This window comes from Callithrix jacchus, chromosome 22 (assembly GCF_049354715.1).
Source record: "Callithrix jacchus isolate 240 chromosome 22, calJac240_pri, whole genome shotgun sequence".
In the NCBI taxonomy this organism is placed as follows: domain Eukaryota; kingdom Metazoa; phylum Chordata; class Mammalia; order Primates; family Cebidae; genus Callithrix; species Callithrix jacchus.
In genome coordinates, this window is record NC_133523.1 from 19,335,043 (window position 1) to 19,349,671 (window position 14,629).

The window sequence follows — 14,629 nt, forward strand, 5'->3', positions numbered from 1 at the left end:
GTGCACATGTACCCCAGAGCTTAAAGTACAATTTTTTAAAAAAAGAAAAAACAAAACAAAATAATTAAAGAAATTACCCTGGGCAATATAGAAAAGCTCTGTCTCCTAAAAATGAAAAAAAACTGAAACACACTCTTCATCATATACTTGCTCAAGAATCAAACAATTTAATTATGTTAAAATGTCAATACAACCTACAGTGGTGAACAACTTAAATATAATCTATAAAAATCACAATAGCCAGAACGCCGTGGCTCCTGCCTATAATCCCAGCACATTGGGAGCCTGAGGCAGGCAGATCATGAGGTCAGGAGTTTGAGACTAGCTTGGTTAACATCATGAATCCCTGTCATTACTAATAATACAAAAATTAGCTGGGTGTGGTGTCAGGCACCTGTAATCCCAGCTACTCGGGAGTCTGAGGGAGGAGAATTGCTTGAAACCAAAACTCAAAGGTTGCAGTAAGCCAAGATTGTCCCACTGCACTCCAACGTGGATGAAGAACAAAATTCCGTCAAAAATAAACAAACAAACAAATAAATAAATAAATGACAATATCACAGTTCTATTACAAAAGTATTCTTAAACATTTTAAAATTTGATTTTATTTATTTATTTTTTGAAACGGAGTTTCGCTCTTGTTATCCAGGCTGGAGTGTAATGGCGCGATGTTGGCTCACCGCAACCTCCCCCTCCTGGGTTCAGGCAACTCTCCTGACTCAGCCTCCCGAGTAGCTGGGATTACAGGCACGCGCCACCATGCCCAGCTAATTTTTTGTATTTTCAGTAGAGACGGGGTTTCACCACGTTGACCAGGATGGTCCCGATCTCTTGACCTCGTGATCCACCCGCCTCGGCCTCCCAAAGTGCTGGGATTACAGGCTTGAGCCACCGCGCCCGGCTAAAATTTGCTTTTAAACTATATCTGGCAAAACATCCATGAAGAAGGAAAAAAAGACATCATACCTTTTGATTTTAAAACACATTAAAACCTATAGTAACCAAAACAGTGTGATACTGGTACAAAGGAAGATGAAAGAAAGAATGAAAGAAGAGAATAAAGGACCCAGAAATAAAGCCTTCTGTATATGATTACATGATCTTTCCTTAAGTTGCTATGAACACACAATAAAAATCATCTTCTCAAAAAGTGTTAAAAACTGAATATCAACATAATTTGAAAAATAGACATTTAAAAAAACCAAATCTCTTATAAATATAAAAAAATATAAAAAAGACATTATATGGGCCTAGGCACCATTTTCTTAGATATGACATTGAATGCATGAAGAACAAAGAAAATAAACAGAAAAATGTAACTATACTATACTTCAAATTTCTGTACGTTAAAAAAAATATTCAATTGAGTGAAAATGCCTTCTGGGAAGCAGGTGAAAATCTTTGCAAATCACATGTAATAGGAGTTCATGTTCAGTATAAACTCCTAAAACTGAACAATAAAGCAAAATAAATTTAGAAATGAGCAAAGCACTGAACAGTATTTTATCAAAAAAATACACAAATACGCGGGGCGTGGGATCTAACACCTGTAATCCCAGCAGTTTGGGAGGCCAACACAGGCAGATTGTGAGCTCGAGTTTGAGACCAGCCCGTCCAACATGGTGAAATCCCGTCTCTATTTAAAAAAAAAAAAAAATTGGGCCAGGCGCGGTGGCTCAAGCCTGTAATGCCAGCACTTTGGGAGGCCGAGGCGGGTGGATCACGAGGTCAACAGATCGAGACCATCCTGGTCAACATGGTGAAACCCCGTCTCTACTAAAAATACAAAAAAATTAGCTGGACGTGGTGGCGCGTGCCTGTAATCCCAGCTACTCAGGAGGCTGAGGCAGGAGAATTGCCTGAACCCAGGGGGCAGAGGTTGCAGTGAGCCGAGATCGCGCCATTGCCCTCCAGCCTGGGTAACAAGAGCGAAAGTCCGTCTCAAAAAAAACAAAACAAAACAAAAATTAGCCATGTGTGGTAGCATGCACCTGTAATTCCAGCTATTTGGGCAACTGAGGCAAAAGGATTGCTTGAACCTGGGAGGCAGAGGTTGCAGTGAGCTGAGATCATGCCACTGCATTTCAGCCTGGGCAACAGAGTGAGACTCCATCTCAAAAAAGAAAAAAAAAAATACACAAATGGAATACAGCATTTGAAATAAAACATGAAATATTTTGGAGAGAAACACATACAAATAAAAACAAAACGGCCTCACACCCATTACGGTGACCACTATAAAATGTTTAAAAACACCAAATCTATTCATGATTTAATAAAAATGAAACTCATGTTGATTGTTAGCAGGAAACCAAGACTCAGTCATCATTTAAAAATTTTATGTTTCTCAAATAATTAAAATGGACTTATCATCAAATACAGCAATTTTATTTATATATCTATAGTCCAAATATGCAATAGAAGACGTGGAAGATATATTTGAACATCCGTATTTATTGGACCCATATTCACAAAAGACAAAAGGCTGAAGCAACTCAGATGTCTCTTGATTTATAAACACATCAAAAATGTCACATATACATACCGTGGAATATTATTCAGTATTTTTTTTATTTGTTTTTAAAGCTACTACAAATCACTGTTATTCAGTATCGACAAAGAAAATGCTGTCACATTTTAAGGTAAACATTGCAAATATTATATCACCTATATAAACCAGTAATGAAGTGATGAATACTGTATGATTTCACTTACATGTATTAAGTAGTCATACATACAAAAACAGAAATTGGAAGGGCGTTTGTCAAGGGCTGGGGAGAGGGCAAATGGATTGTTGTCACTTAATGGGTATTCGGTTTTAGGTTCACGAGATGTAAAACTTTTAGAAGTTTTTTTCCTAACAATGTGAATATACTTAACATGCCTGAAATGTAAAACTTCTGACAACACAGGGTCTCACTCTGTCACTCAAGCTAAAGTGAAGTGGCACAAGTAAGGCTCACTTTAGCCTCAAACTGCCAGGCTCAAGTAATCCTCCTCTCTCCATCTCCCAAGTATCTGGAGCCATAGGTGCATACCACAATGCCTACTTTTTTTTAATTTTTTGTAAAGAGGAAATATTTATATGTTGCCCAGGCTGGTCTTAAACTTTTGGGCTCAAGTGAACTTCCTGTCTTGGCCTCTCAAATATCTGAAACAAAAGATGTGAGCCACCTACATGTCTGACCCTGAAATGTACCCTTAACTAGATTTAAGATGCAAAATTTCATGTTTTTACACTTTCATAAAGGAAAAACTGCAAAAAATACAGATTCATAAATGTTTTCAAAAATTACCTTCACACCACAGACATGTTTCTCTTACACAAAGAAATATGTATTCATCATTAAATACATGGTGAAAATAAGAAATGGTAAAAATATTTCCATGATTATTTGCTTATATAAAATAAAACAACCACTGAAAATCACCTAAGAAAGAAAATATACAAGTTAGGCTATAACCAATATTGGGGTCATATTTATAGATAAACAAACATATCTAATCTGTGATAGACATATGGCTATCTTTTTTTAAAAACTTATTTATTTTATTTTATATTTTTAATGAAAGATAGGAAAGAGAGGTGAAGGGAGGGAGGGAGAGAGACAGAGGGTGAGAGAGAGATATATATTGTTAAATTCTGGAGTGCAGTGGTATCATCCTAGCTCACTCACTGCAGTCTGGACACACCTTGGCTCGAGATTCTTCCACCTCAGCCTCCAGAGTACCTGGGACCACAGGAACGTGGCATTCTGCCCAGATCTTTTTTTTTTTTTTTTCCTTAAGAGACAGGGTTTGACCATGTTGGTCAGGCTGCTCTCAAACTCCCGACCTCAGGTGATCCGCCTGCCTCAGCCTCCCAAAGTGCTGGGATTACAGACGTGAGCCACCGTGCCCGGCGACATATGGCTATCTTTTAATTAAACCTCATATTGACTTAAAGTATACAAACAGAATTGCAAATTGACTAAAATTAAAACACATAAGAAAAAACAAAAAAACACAATAAGCTGATGTTAAGAAACCTACACTAAAAAAACCACTAATATGAAACTGCACAGCAATAAAAGACATGTTCACTCATAATATCTGGTATGCAACATTAATGTACCATTAAACAATTTCTCTAACTATAGTATTTCACTGTAACTGTACTCATAAAAGGCAGGTATTTTGAATCATCGGCATGCACTGTGTGGCAGTAAAATTTCAGAGAGCATTCAGTATAATTATAAACAAAATATTCAAAGGAGAAACTTTTAATAAATAAGCATCAAAAAAAAAAAAAATGAGTGGCCAGGCGCAGTGGCTCACATCTGTAAGCCTGGCACTTTGCGAGGCTGAGACAGGCAAATCACCTGAGGTCAGGAGTTCAAGACCAGCCTGGCCAACATGGTGAATCCCCGTTTCCAATAAAAACACAAAAAAATTCACTGGGCATGGTGGCGGGCACCTGTAATTAAAACTACTTGGGAGGCTGAGGCAGAAGAATCACTTGAACTGGGGAGGCAGAAGGTTAGCCTGGGCAACAAGACTGAAACTCTATCTCAAAAACAAAAAAAAAAAAAAGAAAGAAAAGGAAAAAAAGAAGTGATAACTTTTATGTTTCAAACATAAGCTATTTGTACACAAAATAAAATGGCTGTAATGCAACTTTAGAAGCAACGAATAGCCTTACATTGCTAAATTTAAAAGATATATTTTTTCAAAATATATTTAAAACCTCTGATATATTAAACAAATATTTAGCAATAAATTATATTATCATTTAGATATATGCTAAAACAAGCAGAAAAAAATCCTGGGTTTTTTTTTTTTTTTTGCCTGAAGAAAATTTAAATTTATAAGTAACTATTTTCTTACACATGGAGTGTCTACCAATTATCTTAATTACTTTAGGCATTACATGTACATTCTGGCATATTGTCCTAAATGTCTTAATCTAGAATTACAGATCAATTTAAAATAGAAGATAGAAAATAAAAATGTATAGCAAGAGAAACATCAGTAGGATAAAAAAATAAAAACAGCTATATTTGCTTATCCCTCCCACAACAAGAAAATGTCTCATTCATTTCTTAAATAAATGCCTTATGAGGGAGTCAAGCATCATGGCTCAAATCTGTAATGACAACTACATGGTACATAGAGGTTGAAGAACTGCTTCAGGCCTGGACTTCAAGACCAGCCTGGGTAATAAAGCAAGACCTTGTCTCCAGTATAAACGCCTTCAAGAGAGCTTTGAGATTTAGGGAGGGAGTTGTGAAACTCTGCTGAAGCCCAACATTGAGGAGTGTTCCTTTTCAAAGGGCAGGTCCTCATTCATGTGGGAAACTACAGGGCCCCTGATCTTGGCTACAGATACAGAAATGGCCTAGCCAACTTGGTCTCACTGAGAATTCTGAAGTTATTCTGAAGACATCTCAAACTCGCCGCAGTTACAGTTGGGAGATAATTCTGAAGTTACTCTAAAACCATCTCAAACTCCTCCCAGTTACAGTGTGGGAGAGGTCCTGGCATTCCTGAGACCTGGGGGAAGATACCCATTTGTAGCCATGCAGGGAGGCCTATAGACCTTGATCTTTACTGTGGTCCCTGAAGCAGGTCACTGACTCAGTTCCAGTTCCATGGGTAACCGGTTGTTCATGGCCTATTCTGTCTATACAGAAACCCAGAAATTTTCTCTGGTACTCAGTGAAAGCCGTACTCATTCACATCCTGATATAAGGGTCATTTTATATGGACCTGACTGTAGAAACCTACTCTAGTGCCTGCTCCACATGTAAAAGTCCTGAAGAATATTCAATTAAAAAAAACAAAAACCACTGGGAATTACAACTACCTAAGCCCCTTGTAACAAGCCAACTAAATGTGGACCCTCGTGCAGACGCAGAAGCCTTGTGACCAAGTTACAACCCAATTCACTACAAACCCCGGAGGCATTTTAGAACCCTGAGAAGCCAACAAAAGATCTTTACCTCCTGAAATCAGTGTATGAAAACTTGAGGAGTTGTTTGTTTTCACAGACACCAATATAAAACTATATTGTGTCCATTGTCAATGCTTCTATTTTAACACAGCACTGGAAATATGTGGCAAAATAATGAATAAAAAGCATATTTTTTTATTCATTGAAATTGAAGACAAATTAGTAAAAAGTTGTTTGAGGAATAACGTTATACATAAAAGACTATAGATAGCTGGGTGTGGTGGCACAAGTCTGTAACCAGCACGTTGGTAGGCCGAGGTGGGCGGATCACAATGTCAAGAGATTGAGACAATTCTGGCCAACATGGTGAAACCTGTCTAATAAAAATACAAAAATCACCTGGGCATGGTGGCACGCATCTGTAGTCCCAGCTATTAGGGAGGCTGACACAGGAGAATCACCCCCACCCAGGAGGCAGAGGTTGCAGTGAGCCAGGATCCAGTCACTGCACTGCAGCCTCTGACAGAGTAAGATTCCATCTCAAACAAACAAACAAACAAACAAAAAGAACAGAAAAAAGAGAGTATATTGAAATTTGCCTAAACTAATAAATATACTCATTAAATTGACAAAATACAAGATTAACAGAAATGTACAAGTTACTGTTTTATACGCTTAAAACAAGCTATTGGATACAACAGAAATAAAAAATCTTTTGTTTTTTGAGACTGAGTCTTGCTCTGTGGCCCAGGCTGGAGTGCAATGGCACAATCTCAACTCACTGCAACTTCTGCCTCCCAAGTTTAAGCGATTCTCCTGCTTCAGACTTCTGAGTAGCTGGGATTATAGGAGCCCACCACCACTCCTGGTTAAATTTGTATATTTTCAATAGAGATCATATAGGACAGACTGATCTCAAACTCCTGAACTCAAGTGATCCACCTGCCTTGGCCTCCAAAAGTGCTGAAATTACAGGCCTGAGGTGCCGGCCGAGAAAACGATCCCTTTTAAAATAGAATTAATATCCTGAATTTCATTTTTTTTTTCTTTTTAGAAAGAAAAGGAAAAAAGAAAGGAGTGAAGGAGAGGAAGAGGAAGAAAAAGAGGGAGAGAAAATGGGAATATTGCTTTATTCTAAAAATGGGTATTAATAATGGCAGATCAATATTTTGTGTATTTAAAGTGGAGACTGTATATTTTGTGTATTTGAAATGGAGAGCTCTATAAATATTTATTAAGTTTACTTGTTCCGGATCTGAGTTCAAGTCCTTGTTGTCCTCATCAATTTTCTCTCTCGTTGAGTCTCAATTTCCTTATAGGTCTTATGTACTTAAGAACTTTTTTTTCTAAAGGTGTTAGGGTGTTAGGGTCGTCAGCTCTTATCGTTGCATTGATCCTTTTAGCACTATATCTTTGTTCCTTTGAAATCTATTTTATCACATGTGAGAATAGCAACTCCTGCTTGTTATTTATTTATTTATTTTTGCTCTCCATTTTGTTGGTAAGTCTTTCCCCATCCCTTCGTTTTGGGTCTTTGTGTATCTTTGGATGTGAAATGGGTCTGGATGCAGCATACCGTTAGCTTTTGGCTCTATCTTTTGATTGGGGGATTTAGTCGACTTAAATTTAGGGTTACTGCCATTTGATGTTAACTGGCTGTTTTATCCATTCGTTGATATAAATGATTCTTTATGTTGATGCTCTTTACCTTTTGGTATATTTTTAGGAAGGTTAATACTGGTTGTTCCTTTCTCTGTGTAATGCTTCTTTCAGAAGCTTTTGCAAAGCAGGACTGGTGGTAATAAAATCTCAGAGTACTTGCTTGTTCATAAAAGATTTTATTTTTCCTTCAATTGTGAAGCTTAGTTTGGCAGGATATGAAATTCTGGGCTGAAAGTTCTGTTCCTTAAGGATGTTCAATATTGGCCCCCACCCTCTTCTGGCTTGTAGGGTTTCTGCTGAGAGATCTGCTGTAAGTCTGATATGCTTCCCTTTGTGAGTAACCTGACCTTTCTCTCTGGCTTCCCTTACTATTTTCTCCTTGGTTTCAACCCTGGTGAATCTAACGATTTTGTGCCTTGGGGTTGCTCTTCTAGAGGAATATCTTTGTGGTGTTCTCTGTATTACCTGGGGCTGAATATTGTCCTGCTTTGCTAGGTTGGGAAAGTTTTCCTGAATACTATCCTAAAGAATATTTTCAGCTTGGATTCATTCTCTCCGTCGCATTCAGCTACACCAATCAAACGTAAATTAAGTCTTTTCACATAGTCCCACATTTCTTGGAGACTTTGCTCATTCCTTTTTATCCTTTGTTCTCTAATCTTACCTTCCTTTTTTTATTTCATTAAGTTGGACTTCGACCTCTGATATCCTTTGTTCTGGTTGATCAATTCGAGTGTTTAAACCTGTGCATAGTTCTCAGAGTTCCCATATTGCATTCCTCAGTTCCATTAATTGCCTTATATTCCTCTCTAAATTGTCTATTCTCATTAGGATTTCATCAAACCTTTTTTCAAAGTTCTTAGTTTGTTTACATTGGACTACAACATGTTCTTTTAACTCACAGAAGTTTCTTATCATACACCTTCTGAAGCCTGAATTTCTAAGAATTTAACCAAACAGGCAAGAAATCTTTACAATGAAAGATATAAATCAATAAAAGAGGCCGGGTGAGGTGGCTCACCCCTGTACTCTCAGCACTTTGGGAGGTTGAGGCAGCCAGGGAGATTGTCTGAAGTCAGGAGTTTAAGAATAGCCTGGCCTACATGGTGAAACCCCATCTCTACTAAAAATACAAAAAATTAGCTAGAGGGGTAGCAGGTGCCTGTAATCCCAGCTACCCAGGAGGCTGAGACAGAAGAATGGCTTGAACCTGAAAGGTGGAGATTGCAGCAAGCCAAGATTGCACCACTGTACTTCAGTCTGGGCTACAAGAGTGACACTCTGTCTCAGAAAAAAACAATCAATTAAAGTACTTAGAGAAGACATACATTTTAAAATATTTCATATTTATGCATTCAAAAATAAATATTTTTCAAGTACCATGTTCTCTAAAGTAATCTATATATTCAACAAACGTCCTATCAAAATTCTAGTGGCATTGTTTTCACAGCAGTAAAAAGTACATTTCTAAAATTTACAAGAAACTACAATAAACTTCAACTAGCCAAAGCAATCCTGAGGAAAACAACAATGCAAAGGGGCACTTATAATTTATACTTTCTAATTTCAAACTATGTTTCAAGGATATGGTAATAAAAACCGGATCGAATGTGCAGAAAATTAACATGAAAACCCATAGAGGCTGGGCATGGTGGCTTATGCTGTAATTCCAGCAATTTGGAAGGCCGAGGTGGGTGGATCACCTGAGGTCAGGAGTTCAAGACCGACCTGATCAACATGGAAAAACCCCAACTATTAAAAATACAAAATCAGCGAAACATTACGGTACATGCCTGTAATCCCAGCTACTCAAGAGTCTTAGGCAGAAGAATCACTTGAACCTGGGAGGCAAAAGTTATGGTGAGCTGAGATTGCTCCGCTGCACTCCAGCCTTGGTGACAGAGGGAGACTCCGTCTCAAAAACAAAAACAAAACAAAACAAAACAACAAAAACAGAACACGACGAGTACACAGTTTAGACATCATACAAAAAGAGAACTAAAAAAGTAATTTAAAATAAAGTTTCTCAAAATCATGCAGATATGTGTATGATACCACAAAACAATAAGAAACCAGTAAGATCATATAGTGTTTTATATGCCATGAAGAGGATTTTGCCTCTCACTGTAAACTTGAAGGAAGATCAATGTAGCAAAAGTAGACTCATTTGAGAATTTGAAAGCATAAGAGAGAAGATGGCCCTATGTGAGAAAACAACAACAAAAAAAGCGAACGCCTCAGGCTTCCCAGAAACTATCTGCTTTGGAACACAACTTCCCAAATCACTCTGTAGGGACTGGCTTTTCTTTTTCGTTTTTTATCTTCCAACTTTTCAACTGTGTCAAGTGTTTCATTCATTCTCACCTACCTGGGGGTGTGGCTGCCATACTGTGTCTCTTCATATTCCAGGGAACTTTTTCTTGCTGCAGACAGGTGATCAGATCTGCCTTAGAGACAGCAATACCTGCTTTATTAAAAATAAATTACATGAATCTTTCTCATATTCTCTAATTACCAACCTCTACCATGCTTAGTAAAGAGATGTCATAGAATATTCTAGAAAAAATCCGAAAATACTACTTAATGACAGAAAGTTCTTAACATTTAGAAAACATTTTAAATTAGTAGGTTCTTAATTTCACTACCCAGTACTTATGAGTCAAAAAGTAGTGGTGGCAAGCTGATTTTTAAATGGGGGCGACAATACTTTATACCACGAAATTTCTGAAATTACTACTCCTCTACAGTGAAAGATACAGACCAACTCAGGAGTGTAAAAAGTTCAGGCCAAGATAAAACATCTTGAAGAAGTTTTTTCTACATGAACCATTCCTCAAGATTTTTTGAAAACAAGGATTAGAAATTCATTTATGGAAAGCATAAATTACCAAAAATTATTATATAAAAATAGAGAAATGAAACCTTTAGGGTATATGAGGAATTGTGTATTAAAGTTATTCTCACCCAAGAAGACCAGGTTCCTGTAGTTCTCTAACATCACTTTTCTATACAAATCCTGCTGAGCAGTGTCCAGGCATTGCCACTCCTCCAGAGAGAATTCTATGGCCACATCCCTAAATGTCAACGGCCCCTGAAAAACACACACACACACCAACAGACACACAGATTTACAAGTGTCCATAAGCAGAATTTATCATTTAAGGTTAACTAAGAGAGTAAAGAAAATTAGGTTAAACTTATATAAATGAATGAAATTATCTAACAATTTTTAACAAAAAAATATTCTCTAATGTATTCTCTAACTCTGAGAGAAGAGACTGGTATAAGCTTCACAAAACCAGTGTGTATGTATACATATATGAATGCTACTTTCATGAATAATAATGTATAAAACTAAAGGCATAAACACAAACATGTACATTTTTAGTTCTATATTTGCATCACAAAGAATGAGCTGTCCATACCTTTCAGACAAAGAAGACATGTTGAGTTAGAAGGCACCTCTTAAGACTCAGTGAGGTGGCTCACGCCTGTAATCCCAACACTTTGGGGGCCGAGGCAGGCAGATCATGAGGTCAAGAGTTCGAGACCAGCCTGGCCAGCATTATGAAACCGTCTCTACCAAAAATACAAAAAAATTAGCAGGCATGGTGGCAAGCGTCTGTAGTCCCAGCAACGCGAGACTGCACCCCAGCCTGGGTGACAAAGCAAGACTCAATCTAAAAATAAAATAAATTTTTAAAGTACCTCTTAAATTTTAATATGTAAATTAAACTGAAGATCTTGTACAGATTTTTTTTAAGAAGATATGAAATAAAGTCTGAGTCTCTGAATTTTAACAATCTCACTAGTAATACCATGTGTTTGGCCCAAAAAGAGAAAAGTAAGTGGAAAAGCCTGTGTTTTATCCAGTTCTCTTGGTCTGTAAACAAAGATCAAAAGACTCTTCATTTTCTACAGACTGAGATAATGAAAACAAAACCTATGAAAAGAAGGCAGCTACCGGATTAAATGTGATAGTTTATGCACAGCTCTTCTTTAGCTACATAAATACAGATAGTTAATAATCAGAATAAAAGTAAGTAACTCAATAGTGAAATAAATGTCTCAGAGCTCTTTATGTCAATTTTAACATGAACTGCACTAGGGCAACGTTTTATGATGTGCTGATGCATAGAGAAGAACACAACATCACTGCTGAGATATTGCCCCTCAAAAAGCAAATTATAGTCTGAATTTAACCATAAAGAGAAATCAGTTTCATGAAGAGTTCAAGATGTAGTATTAGGGGTTAGGGGGGCAAAAAAAAAAAAAAAAAAATGCAGTGTCTTCTATGTTCTGTAATGTTTAATAACAACTTAAAGTAGTCTTTCTTTATCACTTTAGAGAGCAGGTATCTTTTTTTTTGAGACAGAGTTTCGCTTTTGTTACCCAGGCTGGAGTGCAATGGCACGATCTCGGCTCACCACAACCTCCTCCTGAGTAGCTGGAATTATAGGCACGCGCCACCATGCCCAGCTAATTTTTTGTATTTTTAGTAGAGATGGGGTTTCAACACATTGACCAGGATGGTCTCGATCTGTTGACCTGGTGATCCACCCGCCTCAGCCTCCCGAAGTGCTGAGATTACAGGCATGAGCCACTGCACCCGGCAAGAATAGCATCATTCTGATACCAAAACCTGGCAGAGAGAAAAACAGAAAACTTCAGGCCAATATCCTTGACGAACACTGAAGAAGATATTCTCAACAAAATACTGGCAAACCAAATCCACAAGAATATCAAAAAGCTCATCCAGTGTGATCAAGTAGACTGCATCTCTGAGATGCGAGGTTGTTTCAACATATAAATATTAATAAATGTAATTCATCACAAACAGAACTAAAGAGAAAAGCACAATACTATCTCAATAGATGCTAAAAAGAAGCTTTCAATAAAACTTAACATCCTTCATGTTTAAAACCCTCAACAAACTAGGCATTGAGGGTACATACTTCAAAATAATCAGTCATCTATGACAAACTTACAACCAAAATATTGAACGTACACAAGCTGGAAGCATTTTCTCCTTGAAAACCGGCACAAAACAAGGATGTCCTCTCTCAAAACTCCTATTCAGCATACAGTTGGAAGTCCTGGCCAGAGAAATCAGAGAAAAGATGAAAATAAAAGGCATCCGGGCTGGGTACGGGGGCTCACGCCTATAATCTCGGCACTTTGGGAGGCCGAGGCAGGCGGATCACGAGGTCAAGAGATCGAGACCATCTTGGTCAACATGGTGAAACCCTGTCTCTAATAAAAATATAAAAAATTAGCTGGGCATGGTGACGCATGCCTGTAATCCCAGCTACTCAGGAGGCTGAGGCGGGAGAATTGCCTGAACCCAGGGGGTGGAGGTTGCGGTGAGCCGAGATCGCGCCATTGCACTCCAGCCTGGGTAACAAGAGCAAAACTCCGTCTCAAAAAAACAAAAAAAAAACAAAAAACTTCAGCAACAGGATGCCAAATAAGTAGCATCCCTGAGGCGGAGGTTGCAGTGAGCTGAGATCGCCACTGCACTCCAGCCCAGGCAACAGAGTGAGAGTCTATCTCAAAAAAATAATTAATAAAGAAGTAGCATCCCTGTTCATCACCAACATCCAAGCCAAAAGCCAAATAAAAAACATAATCTTATTCAAAATTACCACAAAAACAATAGAACATGAATACAGCTAACTATGGAGGTGAAAGATCTCTATGACAAGAATGATAAAACGCTGCTTGAAGAAGTCAGAGACGATGCAAACAGATAAAAAAAAAAAAACAAACACTTTATGCTCAAGGATAGAAAATATCAGTATTATTAGAACAGCCAAACTGCCCAAAGACATTTACCAATTTATTGCTATTTCTATCAAACTACCTGGATCAGTGTTAACAAAACTAAAAAATAACTACTTTAAAATTTATATGGAGCCAAAATGAGCCTGAATAGCCAAGGCAATTTTAAACAAGAAGAACAAAGCTGGAGGCATTACATTACCCCACTTCAAACCACACTCACTAGAGGGCTACGGTAACCAAAGCAGCATGGTACTGGCACAAAAACAGACCCATAGACAAATAGTCTATGAGCAGAGAATAGAGAGCCCAGAAATAATGCCACACACCTCCAACCATCTGATCATTGACAAATCTGACAAGAGGAATGTGAGAAGAATTCCCTAGTTAATAAATGTGCTGGAATAGCTAGCTAGCACTATGTAGAAGATTGAAATTGTTTCCTCCCTGATAATATATATATAAATTAAATGAAGATAAAGACTTAAATGCAAAACTTAACATTATTTTTAAAATCTGGAAGATAAATAACCAAGAAAATACCCTTCTAAGCATAGGAACTAGCAAAGATTTTCTGAGGAAGATAACAAAAGGAATTGCAACAAAAGCAAACATTGACAAATGGAGCCTAATTAAACTAAAAAGCTTCTTCACAGCAAAGGAAACTATCAATGGAGTAAACAGATCACATACCAAATGAACAAAAATATTCGCAAACTATGTTCCTGACAAAGGTTTAACATCCACAATTCATAAAGAAGTTAAGTCTGCAAAACAAAAAAAAAAACTTTATTAAAAAGCATAAAACATGAACAGATGCTTTTCCAAAAAAAGACAAACATGTGGCTAACAGGCATGTGTAAAACAGGCTTACCACTAATTCCTAGAGAAATGAAATGAAAAAAAAAAGCCACAGTGAGACACCATCTCACACCAGTCAGCATGGCTGTTGTTAGGAAGTCAGTAACAGGCCGGCACCGTAATCCCAGCACTTATGGAGGCCAAGGCAGGCAGACCACTTGAGGTCATGAGTTTGAGAGCAGCCTGGCCAAAATGGAGAAACCCCATCTTTACTAAAAATACAAAAACTGGCTGGGCACAGTGGCTCACGCTTGCAGTCTCAGCACTTTGGGAGGCGGAGATGGGCGGATCACAAGGTCAGGAGTTTGAAACCAGCCTGGCCAATGTGGTGAAACCACATCTCTAATAAAAATACAAAAATTAACTGGGAATGGTGGCCGGCGCCTGTAGTCC

The 14,629-nt window shown here is 37.7% G+C and overlaps 1 protein-coding gene across 9 annotated transcripts in view; it reads right to left on the reverse strand.

Moving 5' to 3' along the window:
* Window positions 1-14,629, reverse strand: part of LOC144576564 (uncharacterized) — a 32,375-nt gene that overhangs the window by 12,456 nt on the left and 5,290 nt on the right. Inside the window, exons 2-5 of one of the 9 annotated variants that reach the window (XM_078362045.1) lie at window positions 12,603-12,690; window positions 11,020-12,236; window positions 10,559-10,685; window positions 9,963-10,058 (exon numbers count right to left, since the gene is read on the reverse strand). In XM_078362045.1, coding sequence (XP_078218171.1) covers window positions 9,963-10,058; window positions 10,559-10,592 — 130 coding nt within the window. In that variant the 5' untranslated portion in view covers window positions 10,593-10,685; window positions 11,020-12,236; window positions 12,603-12,690. Of the gene's footprint in view, window positions 1-9,962; window positions 10,062-10,558; window positions 10,686-11,019; window positions 12,237-12,602; window positions 12,691-14,629 lie in introns of all 9 variants that reach the window. The other 8 variants (XM_078362041.1, XM_078362043.1, XM_078362042.1 and 5 more) reach the window with 8 other exon arrangements.